This window comes from Cherax quadricarinatus, chromosome 43, assembly GCF_038502225.1.
Source record: "Cherax quadricarinatus isolate ZL_2023a chromosome 43, ASM3850222v1, whole genome shotgun sequence".
In the NCBI taxonomy this organism is placed as follows: Eukaryota; Metazoa; Arthropoda; class Malacostraca; order Decapoda; family Parastacidae; genus Cherax; species Cherax quadricarinatus.
In genome coordinates this window covers 23,602,304-23,629,692 of record NC_091334.1, presented here as the reverse complement: position 1 = coordinate 23,629,692, position 27,389 = coordinate 23,602,304, and the positions used below count along the sequence as shown (strand labels likewise).

General features: G+C 37.3%; 1 protein-coding gene across 4 annotated transcripts in view; it reads right to left on the bottom strand.

Annotated features, from left to right (window-relative positions):
• Positions 1–6,582: 6,582 nt before the first annotated feature.
• The window catches only part of LOC128694294 (neural cell adhesion molecule 2), a 224,591-nt gene continuing 203,784 nt past the window's right edge, over positions 6,583–27,389 (bottom strand). For all 4 annotated transcript variants that reach the window (XM_053784367.2, XM_053784369.2, XM_053784370.2 and 1 more), the window contains exons 5-8: positions 20,256–20,344; positions 10,960–11,058; positions 10,144–10,332; positions 6,583–8,058 (exon numbers count right to left, since the gene is read on the bottom strand). In XM_053784367.2, the coding sequence (XP_053640342.1) occupies positions 7,829–8,058; positions 10,144–10,332; positions 10,960–11,058; positions 20,256–20,344 (607 nt within the window). In that variant the 3' untranslated portion in view covers positions 6,583–7,828. The remainder of the gene's footprint in view (positions 8,059–10,143; positions 10,333–10,959; positions 11,059–20,255; positions 20,345–27,389) is intronic.

The window sequence follows — 27,389 nt, the reverse complement described above, 5'->3', positions numbered from 1 at the left end:
TTGGTGACGTGACTCCAGCGTCCCATAACAATGTAGATACATGGAAGGTGGCAGCAGGTGCTCAGTGGGGGAAGGTGGGGTTTGTTTACCTCTTCTTCATAGAAATGAAGGAAGGCTTCCTGCTTCTGGTAAATTATTATTTGTATTCTACTGGAGTAACTAACATTATTTCTGCTTTTAAATGAAACTGAGAGTGTTGGTAAAACACTACATCTCTGGAAATTCGAGAGTTCTCTGGGGTAACACCCTGTCCTTCTATGAGTTGTCATTTACACACCCGAGTGTTTACTTGAGTTTATGAGCTTATATTTTTTATTCCTTCTCAATTAATCGTTAGACATGGGGGACACACAGGTGATTGCTAATCAGAATCCCGTCTGTCTGGCGCTCAGCAGACGGAGAATCAGTCCTCCAGCACGACTTACTCTGAATGACCCACATGAGTTTAGCGCTTAACGTGAATTAAACATTCGTTAGACAGGAACTGAGAAGGAACTAGGATTTTATTGAGAATTTCCTGCTGTACAATATTGTTTGGAGAAGGAACAATTCTTCACATTGGCTCATACGTTGTCATCATACAAAGTTAACTATTCTTACGTCCTTGTGAGAGTTATAAATAAAGGTCAGGCTTCCAGCCTATTTCACATACATGTATTTAAATACTACCACATCTTTGTGCATTCAGTGTCTATTTCATATAGGTTCTTGATGATAATTCGTAAATTATCTGGAATCAAAATTAACTATATTTATATTATAGTGTCATGTAAGCCATTTAATTTCGTGTTCTCATCCCTTATAGCATTGGGAAATAAATGTTCAATATACATTTCAGATGAATTTTTTCCTGTTCCTATGCCTCATTGTTGTGAATAATGCAGCCCTAATTTTACGTTGTATTTCCGTGACCTCACTTTATCTGAAATCTCTATTTTCTGCTGTTTAATAACTATAAATATTAATAACCTTAGAAACTAACCATAATGGAAGTAGTGGCAAGTTGTAACAGCTTATAGCCAATAGTCGCTGTACTGAGTAACGAGGCTTGTTACCCTTAGCTGAATAATGAAGCCTATCAGTTAGTGACTCCTGGGTCTTAGTGGTTGTAACTCTGCAGCTAATTCTCATTGCCACTGACGCTGCATGTCCTGGAAAGGATCGTTCATGCAAACAAGCTACGCTGAAATATTATTGCTCCTGATATCTCCGTTCAGAAATGCTTTGTGTGTAGTCACTATCAAGGAAAAGCAGAAAGAACTAATCCCATTCAGTTTTACTCCACTAAAAGTGTAAACTTTCGGAAAGGTTCTCTATTGATTTGTTATCTAATTTCCAACCTTCGGTCTAAGAGAATAAATATTATATCAGTGTAGATTATTTCTTTCACTTTTGTGACTTAGCGCATACTGCAGATAAAACTTCTCAAAAGATAATCTTTTGTAGCAGGTAATGGTGAAGCATTTTGTACAGCAGTACCGATTTGGTTCAGTCTCTTACGCATCAGTATGAAGGTACAGAGATGAGTTGGTTTTTTGCCACTGACCGAGATATAATAGTCATTTTGCTCAGTATTCAGTCATAAATCCACTCTGCCTTTGTCTGTGTGTTGGCAGCGTTGGGTCTGAAAATAAATTAACTGTAAGAAGTCACAATACCGTGGCTGGAACAGCGATATGATGGTGGTTCGAAATGGACTAAAACGTCGCTATAAGTTTCGTCCTTTATATGTTGATTGTTTGTTAGTAAACAAATAATATTTTAATGTAAATATTATGCCCTAAATGCTGGAGCAAATTGTTTCAACATAGCAGTGATCTATCGTAGTAAACGCTTGAATTGTTTGCAACTATTTTGTTTAATATTAAGTGTTTTGATAGCGCGTTCTTTTGTATTTTAGAGCAGTTTGTGAAGTTCGTACTCGACGTAGATTTAAGACTGCCATGTACATGTTGCTAATCTTGTTGATTAATCGTGCCTTTCTATGATACTGGATTTTAGTAAAATATTCCTTGCAAACACAGCAGGTCATTTTCTTCACTGTAAAGTCAATTATTTATCTTACGATAGAAATCCTACTATGGCTAAATGTAGGTGAGTCATTTTCTTTTTCCATTTCAGTATATAAAGAAACACTTTGCATTCTGTTGGTTTAAATATAACTGATACCAAATATTTTGTAGATCAGGGCAGGCCCATTTGCATACATTTTAGTCTAGTTGCTTGCTTGACAAGGTCATTAATCTATAGCATGACCCAAGATGTCCGTGTTCCCTGGGATGGTGTTTACCTTATCACCCTCGCTGCCAGTGACGACAGAGGTTTAATCTCTGTCCTGTTTTTACATTTGTAGAGATGCTGGATTTCTCCTCACCTGGGTCATAGATCAATTTGAACGAGTCGCTCGCGGAGGCTAGAAACATCTTGTTGAAACTACTCTCGCACACCTTTTTTGTTGCCAATACGTGTGGCAAGACCCCATCGATAACATGAATATATACACCTCTCTGAGCAGAACCCCTCAGGGAAGGTTCCTTGATGTTGGTGAGGGGCTCTTGATTTAGGGAATTGGATCTGTGCTCCAGTTCCCCGAATTAAGCCTGAATGCCTTCCACATCCCTCCCAGGCGCTGTATAATCCTACGGGTTTAGCGCTTCACCTTGATTATAATAATAATAATAATCTGAGCAGAAACGCAACATGTGTTGCAACATGATATTACATGAATGTCGTAAACATGTTTCTTGATGAAATGCATTGGCAGTGTTGTAGAATGCAACGACGTGGCTGTTGCAACAAGCTTTAACGTGGTTATTGCAACAAGCTTTAACGTGGCTGATGCAACAGGTTTTAACGTGACTGTCCTGCAGAAAAGTTAGGACATGGCTGTGTTTCAACCGGCTATTACATGATTGTTGCAACAAGCCTTTCAGGCAAGGTTGGTATATTTTGTGACGTGACTGATGCAATAAGACATAACCTGGTTGTTGAAAAAAGTGTGAAAAAAAGCATAAACAATACTTATACAATTATGTAGAATGTCACGTTTTTCATTTCAGTGTCAGAGGCAATTTACGGTCTTGAGTTCCATAAGATTCAGACGCTTGTTTGAGAATGATGCTGTGCTTATTGACATCTCTTGTGATAATGTCTCTGGATACGCAGATCATCTGCCTTCACCTGTATTTTTTAAACGGCTTATATAACAAATACTAAAGATATGTGAGGAACTTGTAATCGATACTGACAGAACATTTACGTGAATAATTCCGATTATTTTTGAAGCTGTATTTTTTAAACGGCTTATATGACAAATGCTAAAGATATGTGAGGAACTTGTAATCGATACTGACAGAACATTTACGTGAATAATTCCGATTATTTTTGAAGCTAATATTTTTTTTTTTGCAGATTTGTTTTGATTTCATTTTTGTTTCCTGTCTGGTAAAGAATAATGCCTTTAGCTTTCGTATATATATTTTAATATACAGTAAGGAAAAAAAATTTCGTCCTGATTATATATAATTTCATGCAAGTATTTTGAAATGAATTCTTCCACAATCTTTTTACATTCCACGTGTATTTTTTATAATGCCAATTCGTATTCCATCGTCTAGCATTTTCCCATTATATAACATATCATGTTGAAGAATTGAGACACTTATGCAACATATGGGAATCTTTATTGAAGAAACGTTTCGCACACACTGGCTTCATCAGTCCAATACAAATCAGAAGGGTGTAAGGAGAGGAGGAGTTTGAGGTAATCAGTCCCTTCAGCCTGGAGTCGATGTGTTCAGTCCATCAATCTTGTAGAAAGTACCTTCTACTTTCTACAAGATTGATGGACTTAACACATCGACTCCAGACTGAGGGACTGATTACCTCAAACTCCTCCTCTCCTTACACCCTTCTGATTTGTATTGGACTGATGAAGCCAATGTGTGGCGAAACGTTTCCTCAATAAAGATTCCCATATGTTACATAAGTGTCTCAATTCTTCAACTTGTCGGTTTTCAAAACCATTCATCACATAACATATCATAGCATGAGTTTATCTCTCCTAGCATTACCAATAAGGAAGTGCCTTGATGCAGGAGAGACTCTTGATCCAATTAATTGAAGCTATTCTCTACTACCCTCGATCAAGGGTGATTGCTTCCCATTTCTCAAACTCTGAGTAGCGATTAAGGGTATTGAGTTAGCCCACAAATTTAGCAATTGCCTTCGAGGTTAATTAAACATTAATATCGAAACTATATTTATTTAAAGAAATAATTAAGGGTGAGAAGGGAGAGAGATCCCAACAGATACACACTTCATGTTGACAACAATAACTGTATCAAGGCTGCCCCACCAACATACATGCACACCGGTACATAATACACATGCTCTCCAGTGCACAATATACATGCTCTCCAGTGCACAACACAAAATATTACGCTTAAATAAGCTCTCTTAATGCTTCAACGCATTTCAAAGAGATTATATTTACATGTATAAAAATAGTGTATGTGTGTGTGTGTCTGCCTGTGCACTCACTTATATTTGGATGCAGGCGTCAAGTCACAGCTCTTGGTCCCACCTCTTAGCTAATCGCTACTAGGTCCACCTTCTCCCTGCTTCAAGAACCTTATCGTACCTCTTCTTAAAGCTATGCATGGATCCTGCCTCTACTACTACACTCTCCAGATTATTCCACTCCCTGACAACTCTAAGGTTGAAAAAATACTTCGTTACATCACTGACTCATTCTAGTTTTCAACTTCAGTTGTGTCCCTTTGTTCCTGTATTCCATCTGTGAAACATTTTGGCCCTGTCCAGCTTGTCACTTCCTCTCAGTATTTTATACGTCATTTTCATGCCCCCCTCCTATCCCTCGTGTGTGTGTGTGTGTGTGTGTGTTGGCTTTCGTAAAAATGTATGCTCTGTGGCTGAAGGTTAATGCACGTGTGGGTCAGTGTATTACATGAACCTACCAAAACTAATGCTTAAACGCATTTCATACAAAAATGTATATATATGCAGCTACGTGCATCAAAGTATACATTTGATATATATACACATATATATATATATATATATATATATATATATATATATATATATATATATATATATTATATATATGTCGTGCCGAATATGTAAAACTGGTCAATTTGCAAGAACTCATTTAAAATTAAGTCCTTTCTAAAATTTTCTCTTATACGTTTAAAGATGTTTATTTTTCATTAATGTTAATGTAAAAAATTATAATTTTGCAACAAAAGAATCTTAGAAAACTTACCTAACCTTATTATAACACGCGTAATTTATTTTAGCCTAATCCAACTAGATATATTTTAGATACGTTTACAATAATTTAATACTAAACAAACGCAATGAAATATATTTTTTTCGTTAGGTTCAGAATGATTTTGGCGAAATTATTGCATACACAAATTTTCACTTGTCCTATATGGCAAAATGACCGTGGCTATTTAAGCCAAGATCGCAAGTTCTGCCTATTCGGCACGACATATATATATATATATATATATATATATATATATATATATATATATATATATATATATATATATATATATATATATATATATATATATATATATATATATACATATATACATATATACATATATATATATATATATATATATATATATATATATATATATATATATATATATATATATATATATATATATATATATATATATATATTAACAATTCTCAAACTGGCAAATATTTAACATTATCTCTCAATCCACAGCTGAATTCGAAATACACACTCTTTTTCAAAGTACTCAGTACTATTGCCACTCAGCCAAATCTGGCTGAGTGGCGATAGTACTGTATACTTTGATACAGGGTGTGTGCAGGTTCGAAACCTGCTGTGGACTGAGAGATAATGTTTGATATATATAAGCAGATATTCAGTTTACTTGGGACCCCTCATCAGGCACTATTTATTAGCGTTCATCTGATCTTTTGAATGTGAGATATACGTATATATTACACATTCAGACAATATATGATTTACATTATGTATATATGTATATTTTATATATATATATATATATATATATATATATATATATATATATATATATATATATATATATATATATATATATATATATATATATATATATATATATATATATATATATATATATATATATATATATATATATATATATATATATATGCAAAACAACCACTCTGAAAGAATAGAGAAATTCCAAGCGCTTTCGTGACTACTCACATTATCAAGGAACTATGAAAGTAAAGCGTTGTGGGATCTGATAGTGAGGTGCTGGCCAGACCCCTTATATAGCTTCCTTGGATGCTTTACTTTCGTAGTTCCTTGATAATGTGAGTAGTCACGAAAGCGCTTGGAATTTCTCTATTCTTTCAGAGTGGTTGTTTTGCATATTCTGAAATCACCTGTTTACTGCGATCTTATTGTATATATATATATATATATATATATATATATATATATATATATATATATATATATATATATATATATATATATATATATATATATATATATATATATATATATATATATATATATATATATATATATTTCATAAATGAAGTCATTTAATGAAACCTGAATGGTAATGTATGCGTTTTCCCTTTTACTTATTGAGTTTTCACATCATTTCTGAGTTCAGACATTTAGTCAATAATTTTGAGCTGAAGACATTTACGAAAAATCTAGTTAGTTTTTTGCCTGTACTTATTAAATGTTTTACAGCTTATCATCGAGAACCGCACAAAGATATGTGTATTTTCTCGTAGCTGATTATCCACGCACAAGCCAAAGAAGAACACAGAAAGGTTTTATACCGCAGTAGGTTTTTTCACTGATGATCTTGTATATAATACTGTATACGAATGTAATGAAATTAATTATCAAAGCGCCATGTATGGAACATTGGTAAATTAATCGTGGAAACGTTTTGAATGGTGCTCCATACATTTGCAAACTAAAATACCTAACATTGTATGCGACTTCTTTCATATATTTTTTATTGTGGACTTCGTTTTGGCATAGAGAATGCCATTGCTGGACACCTTTGACGACGATCAGCATTTTTTTGACAATCATGTATGTTATAAGAATGTCAAAAACATGTAGCAGAGTGAGACTGTTTTTTAAACGACTTTTTGTCCAAAATATAACTTCAGTGAGTCTCTTGTAGGTGAAGTTCTATGTAGTCCACAACGTCATGTAGTAAAAAGGGTCGTTCAGCTACGTGTGTTTGACATAACTAGTTTGTCAGCTGCTCTCCATTCACGACACACATGCACGATATATTGTTTTGTATGTTAAAACTTAACATAAAGGCTGTGGACACAACCCATTTGACCCCCGTATATAACACTCGTGAGTTAGACGTAAAGTGGAGCCCCCATAGCACCACCAGTGGAGCCTAACACTTGTGAGTTAGACGTAAAGTGGAGCCCCCATAGCACCACCAGTGGAGCCGTGAGGCGCCTAGTTCAAGTGGTTCATTATTTAATCATTCGGAGATTTATTAAAGGTTTATGAATTGTCCAGATTATCACTCAGAGAAGAGTTTATCGTTTTTATAGAATGTTTATTTTCTCATTTTATACACATAAAACTACATGAAGTATGCTTTTTCTGTGGACAAAATCATAAAACATATTTAGAAAAAAGTAACCAAATGTTTCTTTTGATTTTGATGAGGCAGAAAGGTAGAGCGCCTATGTTATCAAATATATGCAAATTAAAGGTATAGAAAATTCCCATTACAGGAAAGATAAAGATATAAAGTGTAAGCGACTATCTAGCAGGCAGCCGTAGTCTGGCTTGGCTGGGAACAGCTACAGAACGAGCCGGAGTGAAGCCAGTCAGCAGCAGGGCTTCCGTCGTCCACGTCAGCAGGACTAATGTGAGCAGCAGAGGCAGGTCAGCCTTGGCTATACTCGTTGAAGCCTTCGTACTCTTGGTGGTTGAGGCGCTGGTACCGCCGTTGTTCGCCGTACCATGAGACTTGGCCGCGGCTTTCGCCTCTGTGGGATGACAGTAACAATATCAGAAACATGCTGGGAACATTCTGAGTGTGTTCAGAGGGTTATTGATCCAGGATACACAAAGCCACCTTCCTTTCATTAAATCGAATCTGATTACCTCCTAGAAGGGAATTGACTGCCCACCCGTGTAATAATACTAGACGAACTGTTCTGTAACATTGAACAAGAATAACTGAATATGAGAGCAAATTAAGTTAACTAACCATACCACGGGTGGGGTTAGAACCCGCGATCAGAGAGTCATAACACTCCAGACCGACGCGCTAGCTACTGGGCCAGTTGGCTACAATAAGATTCATCGAACTAGGTACGTATATTTATACACCATAGGAAGGTTAGCATAGGCACCACTGTGACTACAGTTGGACGAATCTTGTTGTAGCCAGGTGGCCCAGTGGCTAGCGCATCGATCTCGAGTTTTATGACTCTCTGATCGCGGGTTCTAACCCCACCCGTGGTATGGTTTGTTTGCAATCGTGTCATTACGATTTCGTGAGTTAAGTTAATTACTTTCCAGAAAGCAATCAACGTTCTTCATTTTGCCCGTTAATATATTCTTATTTTAGGCAATAAATGTTTTACTGTAATGCTATTATTACTAAGTATGAAGCATTTAAATAAGAACTTTTACACGCCCTATGTTCACTAAAGAATTAATGAATACTATTTGTTTACTAAAAAGCTGGTTTGCTTTTTCAAAGAATGTAATGTATCCATTAACTGGTCGCGAATTTATAAAAATAGAGCGAAAAATGTATTCATGTTATTTTGTGAGTGATATGGTAATATCAGAGATATAAAGTGACAGTATCTGTATTGACTGACATGTGTTGATTGTCAGGTGTTGTGTTGATTGTCAGGGGTTGTGTTGATTGTCAGGTGTTGTGTTGATTGTCAGGTGCTGTGTTGATTGACAGATCTTGTGTTGGCTGACGTAAATGATGGACACAGAAACACTTCTTAGCAGAAAAATGCATCATCTTTGAAAGGAAAGTAGCTGCGTCTTTTGCCGTCTGTACTTCTTGTAAAATATAGAAGAATAACGTAAAGGTAATTAATATTGTACTATATCTATTTCGTTTCGGGTTTTCTAAGGTCACAATTAATATTTACAAAATTCTAGAATATATGAATATAGCATATATATATATATATATATATATATATATATATATATATATATATATATATATATATATATATATATATATATATATATATATATATATATATATATGTCGTGCCGAATAGGCAGAACTTGCGATCTTGGCTTAAATAACAACGCTCATCTTGCCATATAGGACAAGTGAAAATTTGTGTATGCAATAATTTCGCCAAAATCATTCTGAACCTAACGAAAAAAATATGTTTCACTGTGTTTGTTTAGTATTAAATTACTGTAAACAAATCTAAAATATATTTAGTTGGGTTAGGCTAAAATAAATTGTTATTGTTATAATAAGGTTAGGTAAGTTTTCTAAGATTCTTTTGGTGCAAAATTTTAAAATTTTACATTAACATTAATGAAAAAAATATATCTTTATACTTATAAGAGAAAATTTTAGAAAGGACTTAATTTTAAATGAGTTCTTGCTAACTGACCAGTTTTACATATTCGGCACGACATATATATATATATATATATATATATATATATATATATATATATATATATATATATATATATATATATATATATATATATATATATATATATATATATATGAAAACAAAGGTTTAAGATAAAAAGTTAGAAAGACTTATATATAAAATTTTGTTCGTCTTGATGGTAAGGGTTGAAACTTTACGATCTTGGTGTGATAAATGATTCAGGGGCCTCTGTGTGATCTCCAGGACACAAGTGGATCACAAGGCTTCTCCATGAATGATGGAATGGCTGCAGGAAATATATTCTCATCATCAGGGAAAGATTTTCTCTTTGAAATGCAGTATGGTCTCTGCGTATACCTGTCTGTTTCTCTGTTTGTCTGTCTGTCTGTCTGTCTGTCTCTCTCTCTCTCTCTCTCTCTCTCTCTCTCTCTCTCTCTCTCTCTGTTATCTTACCTGGTATTACATGGACCATAACTGAGGCTGGGAGGAACTTGGTAGGCCAGCAGGTATAGTTTCCCGAGTCATTAACTCTGGCTCCGAGTATGACTAACTTGCTCACCGTCTCGTTCTCCAGGTGAGTGCTAATGTTGACGCGGCCTCCGTGCTGCAGGATCTCTGCGTCGCGATACCAGTACAGTAGACCTGCAGGCATAAACACCATCGTCATTACAGGATATGAATGGTAAATCCTCGACACAGGCAATTAGCGAACTGCCGAATATTGCAAAGAACAAATTTGTGTTGCAGGAAAAGCTTCCATTGGGAAAAGATCTCTGAATAAAGGCTTATTGAGCAATGAACTGATATAGCTTAACTCAGAGGGGAAACGTAGAGGACAAACATTGTCTTAAAGATAGCTTTTAGCTTAACGAAAGCTTGTAGATTAACTCAGGGAGAAAACATTGTCTTAAGTACAGCATTTGGCTTAACTCAACGAAAGCTTGTTGCTTAACTAAGAGCAGTAACATCTCCAAAATAAATTGCAAAACAGTAACATCTCCAAAACAGCTTCTAGCTTGAATTAGAGAGGAGACATTATTTCAACGACAGCTCTTAGCTGTTCTTTAACATGTACTTTCTTTTCAGGAAAATTCCACGTGGGCGAAAAGTCAAACACTGTTTGTAAAGGATCTGTGTAAATATTGATCACAGACTCCATCTGTTGTCCTAAATATGCAATCTCTTTCACCAGTGATATATTTACGTTTAAGTGCTTTCACAGGTCTCATCTCATGATGTAATTATAAGGGTTGGGAGTGAAGCACTCACCTGGAGGCTGGGAGGCTATGGAAGTGCTGCATGAGAGCTGGATGGTGCTACCCGCCCTCACATACCTCTGGTCCGACCCGTCCATCATCGTCGCAGCCTCTGCATGCAAATAATGAATATATATATATATATATATATATATATATATATATATATATATATATATATATATATATATATATATATATATAAATATATATATATATATATATATATATATATATATATATATATATATATATATATATATATATATATATATATATATATATATATATATATATATGTATATATATATATATATATATATATATATATATATATATATATATATATATATATATATATATATGTCGTGCCGAATAGGCAGAATTTGCGATCTTGGCTTAAATAGCAATGCTCATCTTGCCATATAGGACAAACGAAAATTTGTGTATGCATTAATTTCGCCAAAATCATTCTGAACCTAACGAAAAAAAATATATTTCACTGTGTTTGTTTAGTATTAAATTATTGTAAACAAATCTAAAATATATTTAGTTGGGTTAGTCTAAAGTAAATTTTTCTTGTTATAATAAGGTTAGGTAAGTTTTCTAAGATTCTTTTGGTACAAAATTATAAATTTTTACATTAACATTAATGGAAAAAATATATCTTTGATCGTATAAGAGAAAATTTTAGAAATGACTTAATTTTAAATGAGTTCTTGCTAATTGACCAGTTTTACATATTCGGCACGACATATATATATATATATATATATATATATATATATATATATATATCGTGCCGAATAGGCAGAACTTGCGATCTTGGCTTAAATAGCAACGCTCATCTTGCCATATAGGACAAGTGAAAATTTGTGTATGCAATAATTTCGCCAGAATCATTCTGACCCTAACGAAAAAAATTTATTTCACTCTGTTTGTTTAGTATTAAATTATTGTAAACAAATCTAAAATATATTTAGTTGGGTTAGGCTAAAATAAATTGTTCTCTTTATAATAAGGTTAGGTAAGTTTTCTAAGATTCTTTTGGTGCAAAATTACAAATTTTTACATTATCATGAATGCAAAAAAATATATCTTTAATTGTATAAGAGAAAATTTTAGAAAGGACTTAATTTTAAATGAGTTCTTGCTAATTGACCAGTTTTACATATTCGGCACGACACACACACATATATATATATATATATATAAATTCTAGTGACTTACGTATATAAATAAACTAGATACTGATATAAAAATGACACCTCGAACAGTGTAGGAAAATAAAATGTAGAAAATATGCTTGTTGCTGATGTCTAGCAAAATTAAATAAAAGTATGTTTGGTCATCATTCCATATCAAGAAAGCAAGTATAAGACAGCATTCGCAATTCAACGTTACATCATGGAACAATGTAAAGTTTTAAATATCATCCCAAAAATTAATCACGACCGAAAAATGTGTTACAGTAATTTTTAGAAGGTTATCGGTCGCGCATTCAACAAAACTAAATTAGCTTTCAGAGATATACACACAAAGTATCTCATGTATATCTATATGGTTGGAAGCCTGATTGAATCGTCTCCAGTGCAGCTAATTGACGGTGAGGGAAAATCCTGGATTGAAGTTTCAAGCATAATGGCTGTAATATTTCTTGTATTAAGCCGTTCTGGAAGTTGCTATCTTGTTCCCGGTAATTTCTGCTGGTGAGATTAAGGCTCAGTAGGTTATGTACCCCAGTCACAAACTTGCGTCCTGGGAGAGTACCACCGACTCCAGATAACTCGCACATAGAAGAGAGGAGCTTACGACGACGTTTTGGTCAGACCTGAACCATTTACAAAGTCACACTTTATTTGTGTATTGTACCATTCACGGTATTTGTCCCTTTTTGTTATTTATTATCGCAGTTTCGAGTTTTCTAATTCGCTCTGATTGGTATTACAAAGGATCTTGAAAACCTGGGTTTCTGCTATACGGATTTGATATCATGACGAATTACCAGTACGAAGACAGTAACTTGAAGATCGGCTTCGTACAGGCATTCATCACAGCCACCATTACTGAAACTTGAGACCTAGTTGTCCCTCACAGTCACGTAGCTGCATTGGACAGGAAGCCTTACCAGCTTAGCTCTAATATCACTAATAAATCGCAGGATATCCATATTAACTACGCAAATGTTCATATTAAATCATTTCTTTAATGTTGCTACTTTTGAATTATGTCGCAGCAATCATGCCATCTTATTACGAGTGATAAAATTGATGCATATAACAAAACAATTTAAGACCAGTAGCTCCATCTGTTGCAGGTTTGTCGAGTTAATAAAAATACTTGTTTCTCATCTCAACTTCATTTTTTTTACAGTTTTCAGCTCAGGAAGGGTCACAATTCATTCATTATAGACAACCTGAAGAGAAGCCAGGCGAAATCTCAATTAAGTTTTCACGGTAAAATAGTTTATAAAAGATACATTCTTTAATCACCTGTGAGACATTTGCCTCTCACCACCCCTGATTCTCCTTCACCTTAACTCACGATCTCTACCCCCTCCAGTGCAAGTAGCACCCTTTATCCCAACCCATAATGCCCACTTCCCTTTCCACCCCACCCTATCTATTTTTCCCTTCCAATTACTTAAACAATCCTGACCCTTTAGAGTGCAGGTACCGTCCCCACAACCACTCATTCCCCCAACTCCTATTCCCCAATTTCCCCTTCAATTCCTCCTACTTCCCTCCCCTTACCCCCGCCTTATGAGCAAGAACCAGAGAAATGTCACATAAGTTGCACATGTTCCATTTTATCTAACAACTCTTTCTTCTTGTTTGTTTCACTGGCGTAGTTCCGTCCCGGGTCTTGTCCATGAAATGACCAGGCGTCACCTCTCTCCATGAAGTGACCAGGCGTCACCTCTCTCCATGAAGTGACCAGGCGTCAACTCTCTCCATTACACACGTTAACATACAGTCTTCCATTACCACCAGTCATACCACAACTCCCATCATCACCACCACTCAAACCACAGCCCCCTTTATCACCACCATACATTCCACAACTCCCATCATCGCCACCATTCCAACCACACTCCCCTTCACCACCACCATACATTCCACAACTCCCATCATCACCATCATACATACCACAGCCCCTCCATCACCATACATACCACAACTCCCATCACCACCACCACCACCGCTCAAACCATGCCACCACCATCAAAAACACCGCTCTCCATAAGAGGACCCACTTCTATTACAGACATTTCCACTGTCACAACAACTGTTTGTACCCTTAACACTTTCAGCACTACATTACAGCTCCTGTATTACAACCCCCCAATTTCAGCATCAGCTTCCCCATCACCATCACTGCTGTTTACACACCCACCACCGACCCCATCACAACCTGCACCAACTCACACACCGGAACACATCAAGAAATACGCCATCATCAATGCATACGAAAATTAACTGCAAACTTCAGAACACACTATAAATCACAAAAGCACACACCCACCATAATCACTATCACCACAACGAAAGCGTCCATGAAAACGTGCATATGGGGGGAAGATAAAACACGCTGGGAAAATTCGATACCCGACAGAGAGAATGAGAGCCACAGAGCAGGAAATAATAAGGGGGAGGAACGTAAAGGGGATATAGCCTAAAGGAGTATATCTCGTTAAGTTAATGAAATTGAACGGAACAACAAATGGGATGCCAGGAAATGGATCCACATGGCGTACTGTCGACAATAGTCAAGGGGAAAAAACACATAGAAGAGTAAGGTTCTAATTGGACAGCCTATCGCTCTGTGAAGAGCTTTATCACTTCACGACTTGATAAAGCTCTACACGGAGAGCTTGTTGCTTTGAAACGTGTCTTTCCATACTTAGAAATATTATTACTACTTATATGGAGAAGCAACATAAATAGAAGGGACACAACGACTGTGGAGAAGTGATACACAAAGATAAACACACAAATGCACTACTACGTAGTTTATCCACACTAACAGCACCTGCAGAAGCACCTGTTGAACTTTCTCAGCGCCAAACGAGTTCTCACTGAAGCAATAGATAGAAGCAATCTTGCTTATTATCTGCTCTGACTGCCACTATCACCGCACAAAAATCAGGTTCATTCCTACATGAGTGGAAGTGAGTGGGTGTGCGTGGGAGCTGACTAGCTTGTGCTACTAGGTCTGATGCCGTGCTCCTTCCTTAAGTGGTAGTGACCTGACTAGGTGGGGCACTTGTCTAAGCCGGGAAGTAGCATGGACCTGTCTCGCATGGGTTTGTGGACCTGCTGCAGTGTTTCTTCTTTCTTATGTTCTTAATAAAGGTAGAACTACCGATATGTTAGATAAAAGGACACATGTGGACCTAATGTCACAATTGTGGCAACGTTTCTGGAGAGCGAAACGTTGCCACAATAAAATGCCACATTATACCTAATAAAGTAAGTCTGTGAATAATGTTTACATGTACATAGATCAGGTTAATAACCTAAGGCAGTTAGCAATACTAATAAAATATTATATAAATCCAACTTTGAGAAAATGTTGCTGTACAAGAGTCACATCCGTTTATATACTTTTCCGATTTACATTTTCATATCAGATTTTTCTAAATCGTATTTGGGAATATTTATGTAATAGTATGTTGATGACGTCATACACCGCTAGTTCCAAGCGAAGTTTTGACGTGTTACGATTTTTTAAATATTTTTGGGGGGTTTTAGAGAAGATAAGAGTTGCACACACACACACACACACACACACACACACACACACACACAAACACACACAAGTTTCATACATAGCTTTAAGAAGAGATATGATAAAGCTCATGGAGCAGGGAGAGAGTGAATTAGTATCGACCAGTGAAGAGGCGGGGCCAGGAGCTATGACTCGACCCCTGCAACCACGTATAGGTGAGTACACACACACACACACACACACATATATGTGTGTGTGTGTGTGATAGTCCATCGAGTATATATTCTCTGATCTAATTTATTTTTTATTGGATTAAAGCAGTTCCTGGTAAGGGAAACGTCTACTAAATAAAGGTTGCTCTGACAATGGACAGGTTTTTTTTATATATATTTTTTGTTTACGTGTGGGGGTGATGGATATAACACAGTTTTATGCTTTTCTTTCTTCACTTTTCTTCGAATTTCGGAATTCCTTTAATGTTTATTATGCTTCAACTTGAGAGGAGCAGTGTTTATGTTCTTCTTAACATAAACAAATAATAGTTGAAAACGATGACTGCTGACTCAGATATAATTGCTGGATCGAACAATAGCTATGGCAATAACTCTTTCTCACCCATATTTTAGACTTTTCCTCTAACAGGCTGCCCTTCCATGCACTTCCCTCTCATGCACCCTGGGTCCACAAGCTTCAGTCTTTTGCACCCATGCTTCACTAACTTTCTTCCACCATGGCATCACATACGTCCTTTTCTCGCCCGACCAACCTTCCCCTTTTCAGACTTCATCAACCTTTCTCTCCTGCAACTAGGGTCCAGCTGACTATCTTCCTTCCACGGTAGCCCTGCCAATCTTCCTGTCTTGCGCTCTATCTTCTCCAACCTCCCTCTCTCGAACCTTGGCTCCACCACCCTCCCTCTCATGTACCTAGGCTTCACGAGCCTCCCTCTCATGTACCTAGGCTTCACGAACCTCCCTCTCATGTACCTAAGCTTCACGAACCTCACTCTCATGTACCCAGGCTTCACTAACCTCCCTCTCATGTACCTAGGCTCCACGAACCTCCCTCTCCTGTACCTAAGCTTCACGAACCTCACTCTCATGTACCTAGGCTTCACGAGCCTCCCTCTCAGGTACCTAGGCTTCACGAACCTCCCTCTCATGTACCTAGACTCCACGAACCTCCCTCTCATGTACCTAACTTCACGAACCTCCCTCTCACGCTTTTACAGGAATAAAACTTTGAGGAATAAATACCAATGTGATCTTTCCACTTGAGTGTTAGAGTAAAGAAAGACAAAGCACAGAGGTGGTACTGGTATTTAGAAAATATTTGGAGATTTGAAGTGGGAAACTAGAGCTTTCGTAGATTTGTACGTTCTTCGTTGCTGTCCCGGCCCGACTCTTCTCCAGGTGGTGACCCGGATTTTCAAGACTGTTATGTAATTACATTAATGATTTGCAGGCTAAGAGTAACATTAGCAGAAGTAAATAATAGAATGCAGAGAAAAGAGCGTGATGACAACAATACACACTGTAAAAAAAAAGCAATGAAAAACAAGAATAATTTAAGGAAATTAACTGGTTATAGGTGATTTTGAGCCAAAGGGAAGCTGATACTGTATGTGAATAAATATCACAGAGAAAAAACTAACGGATGTAGTAGTTGTGTGTGTGTGTGTGTGTGTGTTAGCATGTTAAGGCACCAACAAAAATGAAAGAATGAATCCAAAGGACCTGACCTAGTTAATACCATAAACGAGTTTGACATCAAAGAAAACTAATATGGAGACCCACTATGTGCCAGCCAACTTGCCACATTCAATTTTAATTACGGAGGGTAGGGAAGAAGGTAGGGTTAGAAAGATAGAAAATAGTTGAGGGAGAGAAAAAAAGGAAGCCATCCTGCAGATGCTGGAACCACAAAGATATGATTGTTTTAAATGCAGTAGCAGAGGAAAGTGATGGTAGGAAACACATGGTAGGTAACAGATAAAAATATTCATTCAGAACACGAGGAGAAATAAGGAGAGAAAGAGAGAGAGAGTGAGAGGAGACAGACATACAGACAAAGAATACTTACAAGCTTCTCTGAAACTGGAGGACATTGGGCCGAGCATAGATCAGATCATTTCTCCAGAAGCAGGTATCAATTGAATCACCGCCGCAGCAAACGAGAGACCGGCAAATCTAAGGGTAGCTTCCAACAATCTCAACAAGGAAGTGTTTAGTGTACTGTACATGGCATATATCAACCCCATCTTGGAGTATGCATGGGCAATACGGAACTCGCATCTGATATAGCATGTAAGGTTGCTGGAAAAGTGCAAAGGTTTGCAACAAGACTAATTCCAGAGCTGAGGGAAATGAGCTATTAGGAGAGACTAGAGGAGTTAACTCTGACATTAGAGGATATAAGGATTAAGAGAGACATGATTACGAAGTATTGAGAGAAATTAACGGAGTTTACAGGGTGAATTTGTTTGAGAGGGAGATCTCAGGTACACAAGTACACAGCTGGAAGTTAAACACAGATCAGTCACGGGACTGTTAGGAAATACTTCTTTAACCAAAGAATGGTCAGGAAGTAGAACGACCTAAAGAACGATGTGGTAGAGGCAGGATATATACACAGTATAAAGAAAGAGTGAACCTTATGGCGGCCATCCCGGGAAACCACAATAATGGTGAAAATTCGAAGCCGATCAGATAAGTCATTCTTCAGATATGGAATGGATCCCAAGGAATGTAAATTTATTTAATGTTTTACTATGTCAACAAATTTGTCTGCACGCAAAAAAAAAAACTTAATAAGTATTATCTTGGCCTAAGATATACCAGCCATTAAATATTGAAGCCGATCAGAAGAGGTAAACTGGAATTTATTTAGCGTGATTTAACGGGAGTAAAAATTTAATATTATTTTATACATAAAAACGCCAAATCTGCATCAACATATTTGAATTTCACACTCCGTCTGTGTCGCATTTTTGGCACCTGTTTTGAACGCTTGAAGCTCCGCCGTGAGAGTTTTGGAAGTTATCCGAACGCTTCCAGGATGCTGGAAAAGGGGTCAACATCTTTGTTCATAGGCCACGCGAAACACGCCAACTGTTCCAGGAAAATTTTCCCTGGAGACCATTTGAAGTAAGTTCGCTGATGCGTTCTCGAGATATGAGCAAAATAAAACTGAAAAGTTGTAGGAAGAAAATATAAAAAAAGGAGCACCCACGTAAAGGTCCTCCTTCGGGAATACATAATGAGTCTGATGACTTCATAGACAACACGAATAAAAGTTAATAATGTTAGGAAGTACTTTTTTTTTCTGCAGATGATTTAAAAGTGAAAATAGTTACATGAAGAAGTAGTAGAGACAGATTTACTGCACAGTTTTAATAGTATCTATGATATATACATTGAGGCCAAAATCTGTAATATCGGCTGTCATAACTAAAAAGAAAGCTTCATGAGCTGAAACTCAACCACCACCGAAACAAATCAGCATGTACACATGCCTTAAGTTACCCCATGATACACTCGCCAGCTTATGCAGTGGACCACAGGAACACAAGAGCAACCCGTGAACCAGAAATTGATTAAAAACAAACAAAAATATATGGAAAAAAAAACGAATATCGCATTCACATGCTAGAGGTCCAGAGAGGCACGACACTTGTATGTCACAAAATAAAAAGTCTGAAAAAATCGAGTTGCAGCAAATTAAAATATTTTCCAGAAAACATGAAATTTGATCAATAGAGCAAAGGGTAGTTATCTATGTGAAGTGCAGTTATCAACACGACTCTTATAAAGGAATCCAAGTAAGGATGGACAGCAGAGAACCAAGTAATTTACAATATTTCTCTTATCCCAAGTCTACACCCGAAAACTCTAACTACTGACCAGGAACTTGATCTCTTGGAATATAAGAACCTGCCTAGCCAACCTTACTTACGTCACACTCCTAACCAAAAGGAAGTGGCTCCTTGAGTCATTTTCACCTGAGAAATATTGTAAATTACTAGTGCTATACACAACCTGCACATAGGAGAGAGGAATTTAGGACGACGTTTTGTAAATGGTCCAAGTCAGACTGAAACGTTGTAGTAAACTCTCTCCTATATGCGGGTTATTTGTGTATTGTGCCTTCAGTTATTTACTAGTGCTGTTAGTAGCAGTTAGAAACGATACGCCCCGTAATAAAACAATGGCGATGAAATTTAGAAGCCATTCAGGAGAAGGAACTGCTGAAGTATTAGAGAATGTAAGTAGAAAATGAAAAAGAAAACGATGAAATGGACAATAAAGAGAGACATTATTTTGTAGGAAAGCAGAACCCAAAGCCAACCCTGACCTTGAGCATATAAGACCGATGGTGATTTTCAAGAACATTTTGTGGGGATAAAAGACACGCCTTATATGCTGGAAAATACGGTACTCACAAATACACACACACCAGGAGCTACGGCTCGATCCCTTCAACCACAAATAGTTGAGTACACACACACATACACACACACACACACACACACACACACACACACACACACACACACACACACATACACAAGCAACTAACCTTGTACATTAAGGTAGAACATCATGGAGATCCTGGGGTCGGTGTTCACTTGGCACTGGTACTCGCCAGAGTCTCTCACCTGACTGAACCTGCAACGACACCAACAGGAAAACTGGTAGTAACATGTTAGGTGTGGAGTGCTGAAGATCACACCATCGTCCATACAGTTGAAGGTTCACGACTGTATATCAACTTAAAAACAGTAAAGAAATAAAAGCTTCCTAATTGATATGCTCCTGATAGGTAAGCATTTAGAATTTTGACAGTGTGACGTCCTATAGCAATCTTTTGTAGCTGGAATGGTATGAGAAGGTGGACAATCTAATATGCACTTGGTACCTTTATTAACTACAATGGGCGTGGACGGATCCTAGTCATTAAAATCAGTTTCCACTGCAGTAAAGCGTCATTAAGTTAACTGCTGTCTATTTAGAGCGTACACTGTTTCCTAATTTACCGTACGTACTTTTCTACGCGATCTATGGTTCCAGTGATTATTAAAATTTAAAATTCTTGGCTATGTTAGACTCTGTTTATTCAAGTTCAAAAATACTCACCTATATTTTCGTATAATTAACTAACAACGAAATACAAATCTTTAAGAAAAAATAATAAAAGCATTTTAGATTCAGTGTCATATTAATAATAATCATAGAAAAATGCCTTGACTTTGCCTTTGATAAATTGATCATTACCCCTTTAATTTCTTAAAAAAAAAAAAATCCCCTCAAGGAAGGTTCCTTGATGTTGGTGAGGGGCTCTTGATTTAGGGAATTGGATCTGTGCTCCAGTTCCCCAAATTAAGCCTGAATGCCTTCCACATCCCCCCCCAGGCGCAGTATAATCCTCCGGGTTTAGCGCTTCCCCCTTGATTATAATAATAATAATTTAAAAAAATTCAACCAATATTTGCTAAATATCGGGGACTGTAAACAACACATAACCACACACATATGCTATCATGTAATGTTTTAGTGAATGATTTGATGACTGTGTAAATAACACATTCCTAGTGTTAGGATTTCTAAATTTGTCAACAGCTCAGTACTACCGTAATTTGCGTAGCTCTCAGAAATATAGGGTCGTGTTCCTGGACCCAGTATCTGCGTGTGCAATCGTATGACTACCGCCCACAGGTTTAGTATGTGGGAGTATTTTTAACAATCAAACATCTTGCAGCTCGGGGTGACTGTTGCTACCTTACATCGGGGTTTATTTTCCAGGATTCTTGAAACGTTTGTTGACTGGTTTCCTACAGAAAGAGGAGAGGGAGTTTGTTCACAAGGAATATCGTTTCTCTTTGTCATATGATCATTGTGAAGCCTAATGCAAACTTTCCCTGTCCACTTCGTAAAAATAAAATATCACAAGTTTATATGTTTACAACTGTACGGTACTAATACAGTTTAATCAATATGTTTGTGTAGCGTAACTATGTGAGTCTGAAATTATTCAAACTCCGAGACTATGTTGTTATATTCGCTGTATAACCCACGCGGGTTTGGCGCATCTTTTATGTAATAATAACAATCGTGATACTCTATTTTGTCAAAAATACTACTTACTAAACGTATTACGAAAATATTTTTTTATTAAATTTACAGGCCAGGAGCTGTTAACTTACCGCAGCTCATTTTAAAGTCCGACCTTTCTTTAAATTATAATAACACTTCTTCCCTTGAATGAGCTCCCAGAACAGTAGCACAACTCTCAAATACCTATTTACTACTAGGGGGAACAGGGACAATACGCGTTAAGGAAATATGCCAAATGTTTAAACTCGTCCTGGGATCGAACCTGGCTCCTTCATCTAGGAACCTAAGGCATTACCATTTGAGTCAGGAGCTACCTTATTACTGTCAAGTGGCCATGAAGAACGTCCTAGTGCCTTAAGACACAATGTGCAGAGGAAGCTCTTTGCAAAGCACAACCTTGAACGAGACAGTAATGCTTGCTATCCAAATTGTCTTCTTGTATCCGCAACTATAGGTGTGAAACCTCCACATCCATCAGCGGAGACGAATAGTTTTTATGGTTTGACGCGTTGTTGGAGTGTAAGCAGGTAACATTTTTGATGGTATTCGGGGAAACTGGTTAGCCGGACTTGAGTCCTGGAGGTGGGAAGTACAGTGTCTGCACTCAGTTTTGAACTGTAGTAGCGGCGCCTCTCTGTCAAAATAGTGATGAAGAGAGTGATGGTGAAAGTGTTTCTTCGTTTTTGGGAGACTTCCGGTTTGTTAAAACACACACACACACACACACACACACACACACACACACACACACACACACACACACACACACACACACACACACACACACACACACACACACACACACCACACACACACACACTCAAATACTCAGAACAACTTTATGTGTGGCTAAATTAGGTTACTGCAAGTGAAGTTAGATTAAGTTACACATGTAAAGCTGTATATTACACGAAAAAAAATTTCCTGACAAATAGCTGTAAGATGTAGACCAGTAAGATAAAACCATACCACGGGCGGGGAGAGAACCCACGATCAGTCACAAAAACTCCAGACCGACACGCTAGCCACTGAGCCAACTGGCTACAACAAAATTCGTCGAACTAGGTATATATACCTAGTTGTGACTCTGATCGCGGGTTCTATCCCCACCCGTGGTATGGTTTGTTTGCAATCGTGTCATTACGATTTCGTGAGTCATGTACACCAGTATGATGTGTTTATTATACTTAAACAATGAAATCTACACAAGAATGTCTCTTGATACGAGAATGGGCGTTATTATGTTCTCACCCAGTTAATCATTATTATCGTTACTCACAGAGCAATCCAGGCGCTCTTTGCTGTCAGTTACAAGAGCCAGGACCATTTATTTTTCCTGGCACTTTTATATTAATCTTAAGGCCCAGAAAGTCTTTGAGGGAATTTCCAACTTACGACGCCGGTATAGCTTATCTTCAGCAAGAAAAACGTTTTTTCTATGAAATGATAAGTATAAAAAATTGAAATGGTTAAATAGCCATCTTTCCTCCCACCAAAAAAAAAAATCATGAATAATTTTTAGTGAAATCGAATATAGTTCTGCAGGAGAAAGAAAAAGAATAAACAACAACTGCAGGAGAAAAAATAAGGAATAAACAACGGCTACAGGAGAAAAAATAAGGAATACACATCGACTACAGGAGAAAAATAAGGAATAAACAACGACTATAGGAGAAAAATAAGGAATAAACAGCGATTACAGAGAAAAGATACCAAAGTCTTTCCTTCACTCAATAAAAGAAAACTTTATGACGGAGGACTCAATACTCACAGTACAGTGAGGTGCTGAACGAGCTTATGGCTCGAAACAGTGGAATAAAATTGCTAGACAAGAGATGCTACAAGAACGTAAGTAAATATTTTTGCAAACAGGGAATAAAATCAACCACCCGCTCATGTTGTAAGCTCGAAAGCGACACAGTCATTCAAGAACCACCTGGACAAGCACTTTGCCAAAGCTGTAAGTTTGTTCTCGGGAGTATTTCACACCTTCCACTAAGCCAAGAGTTCCGTGAATCTGGGGAGTGTGACATTCCTTGCTGACCGCAGCTCAGAATACTCTTCCCTGAGTCGCCCCTAAGTGACCTGCTGAGTTTCAATCTCCTCACACCTCTCTCTTCCTTGACCTGCCTCTGGCTATTCTCTCACCCAGTGGGCCTGGTTTCATAGTACCCTCAATAAAGTTTCTGCTCTTAGCCGTGCTATTGTCTCCCATTGGTCTGCAACCTACCATATTATGCTACTACGCTTTAACCTTTGCAGAACAGACAAGATAGATTGTCCTGACACAGCAATGCACGAACACTAACACAGTCTTCAGAACTTACATTCTCAGTAAAATCTATCAGTCAAAATTACTGGGCCACCCCAAATGTGTCATAAACAAGACAATAAGGTTTAATGATAAACAAAGTACAGAGTATAGGGAAGGATGAAAGGAGCGAGATGTTGCCTAGTGCACTCACTGCCTCACGCAACTCACCAAAACCTCACCAAAACCACGAAAACCGTTATAAATTTTCAACAGATGTGGGAATTCTGACGTCAGAAGATTCCTGATGTTTGCTCAGCATCTGCTCCTAGACGATCAGTTGGCAACGAGACAACAGAGTCAATATTACGAGCAGTGATAGAAGAAAAAGGTTTGTCAGAATCATGATAGTGCTGGTGGTAACCAGAAGCAGAACGACTGGTACACACTGCTCTGTGAGTGGCAGTGGAATAATACGAGCAGTTTAAGAAAGAAATAATAATTAATTTGGTAGAAGTAGTAGTGGTCTGTGTCTCCCATCCATTTCCACCTCTCCTGCAAATTATGTGCTTGTTTTTTTTTTTTCTACCAAAATAGAATGACACATTTGTTGAACTATTTTCATGCCAGCACTGACCGGAGGATCGGAGTAAATCTTTCTCTTTTGCTATCCTTCAATCATACACCTAGATTAGTTCTTAACACAGGAAAAGTAGACAGAACTCCTAATCAGACAGCTTCGGTGAGAGTATAAGTTGTCTGGGTAAGCCTCCTCTGTCACTCTCATCTCTTCCAGTTACTGATCATACGAGGATCACCAGTAAATAATCCGGCTAACGGAGGAGCCCTCACGCAGGTGAAGGGATCATGATCTGATTGGTCCTATTCTGCCCTTTCCTGAATCGAACCTGACTGCCACCCATTCCCAGGGGCTTTATGACCCCTACGAATTTAGTGCTTCCAATTAAAAAGAAACGAACCTGATTGCCTCCCATTTCCCAAATGATTTATCTAGGCTGGCTTTAGGCAGGACAGTTCTGTTTTTGAGCACTGTCCTCCGTCCTGCGCCGGCTCAATCAGGACGTTAATTTGTCCTTCTTAATGGGGCTCTCTGTTAATTTGTCCTACTTAATGGGGCCTCTGTTAATTTGTCCTCCTTAATGGGGCCTGTCTGTTAATTTGTCCTACTTAATGGGGCCTGTCTAAAAAGAATTACATAAGTTACCTTACGTGCATTAAAACAGCGGAAACATAAATCCACAATAATCATTGACGTGTTTGCATTATAATTTTATATAATTACCATTCGCAACACTATTTATGTCCCCTACGAATTTAGTGCTTCCAGTTAATAAAAAAAATTGTCTTAATAACACCTCAATTTTCATTTAGTTAATGTTTTTGTTATATTTTTTGAGAAGCACTTAGCAAGTTAACTTCATACAGCGCCTAGTGAGTGAGTTAAATAAGAATGAAACACGAAAGTAGAGAGCAGCTCAAGTTCTGTAAATCAAAAACCCTTCACGAGCATCAGGGCACCTCCCTGGAAGAGACTTGAAAAAACTTTTCAGAAGCACATATGAAAATAGCTGTTGCAAGTGGCTTCACTAGTTGCAAGTGACTTTACTAGTTGGAAGTGACTTCACTGACGACTTCAGTAACAATAACATTGAGTGTGTCAGTCTCCAGTGCCAAGGACAAAACTGGAGCATATACGAAATAGTCAAGAGTTGAATTAATTAACTAATGTGGCTACTATGGCGTTATGATATATATATATATATATATATATATATATATATATATATATATATATATATATATATATATATATATATATGTATGTATGTATGTATAGAGAGATAGAGACAGATGACGCTCTAGTCCACGGGACCACACAGTTCTCAAGAATGACGTATCCAGCCAAGCTAGACGTCGTACGAGTCATCCAAGACTCCCCCCATATTAAACTTGTGAATAGTGGTGCAAAAGGCAAATGCATACGTGAAAGTCCTAAGGACGAAGCAATACAAGGGTTACCATTAGTTCATTTAGGAATATATTACTTACAAAATTGAATTGTTCTATTAAAATTGGACACAGTGAAAGAATGTAGCTGTAGGGGGAACGAAAGCTAGTTGTTTCCCAGTCATATTCTATCATAGAAGATTGTTTCCACTCATCAGCTAATGAATTCTGTCAGCCTGAGCTCAAAATTTCTGGCGACGCTGCGCACTTGAAATCGTACTTGCTGGGAGTCAGGAGTTTCAGAGATTGTATGTCTGTTACCGTATATGTGATCAAAGATTTTTAAATGGCTATGAAATTATAGTGGATTTATCTACGTCATTACATTATACATTACTAACAACTTTATGAATTAAGCGCATGTACAAACAATACCTGGGTACCCTAACTAAGCTGACGTTGCGCCAGCACAGCAGGCTTTTTCAAACAAGTACCATTGCTGAATATGTGCCTCATTCGTAAACTTGTCGGAATTGTATACCATTAATATTATGATACTTGTCTGACACAGGAACACTATGGAATCTTAGTACTCAGGATTTCTTCTACAATTCCATTGCTAACCTCAATCTCAACATCTAAACATGACCTACTTTCAGTAGTGGATCCCGTCCACCTGTGATGATGCCTTCAGCTGATACACTTCGTCTGTGTGTTTAGAATTTAATTTTCCAGTCTCGTTTCTCTAGTTTGGATTGCCCTAGGATATGGGACTGAACACCTAGTAAAGCTGAGGGACTGAATACCTTCAAAATTGCAGCTCAACTTTTATTGTCTTCAGTATTTAACCCGCCTCTGTATTTGCTTAAAAAAAATACCGCTGGGCAGGCGAAAGGTCACGTTACTTAAAATACCCAGGAGCTATTTAATTCTCTTATTCATTTGACACATATCATTAAGATATCACACATAAGAAGAATAAGCTTTTTTCTGTCTCTTATCCTATCCTCGTCGTATTGTATTAATTATATTAAAAGATTGTTAACTTCTATATGTAAATGTTTCTCCTGAACATATGAATGCCATTTTCTATAATTTAGACTCCGTTAGGTTAGGTGAATTTAGGTTAGGTTTGGCTAGGCTTGGTTAGGTTAGGTTACGTAAACCAATAAAACAGACACATTCACTCACATAAATGGAACTTGAAAACTGTCCAGACAACGAGGTGGAGCAGCATAGCCAAGAAATGTTCAATTCTGAACGATTATCAACCTTGGTTCGTTCTTCAAACTAAAAGAGATCCCCACCTACTAGACTGTTAACTTATCGCTTCCCATTAGAACGTAAGTGCAAACTCCCGACCTCATGAGCGCCTGTAGA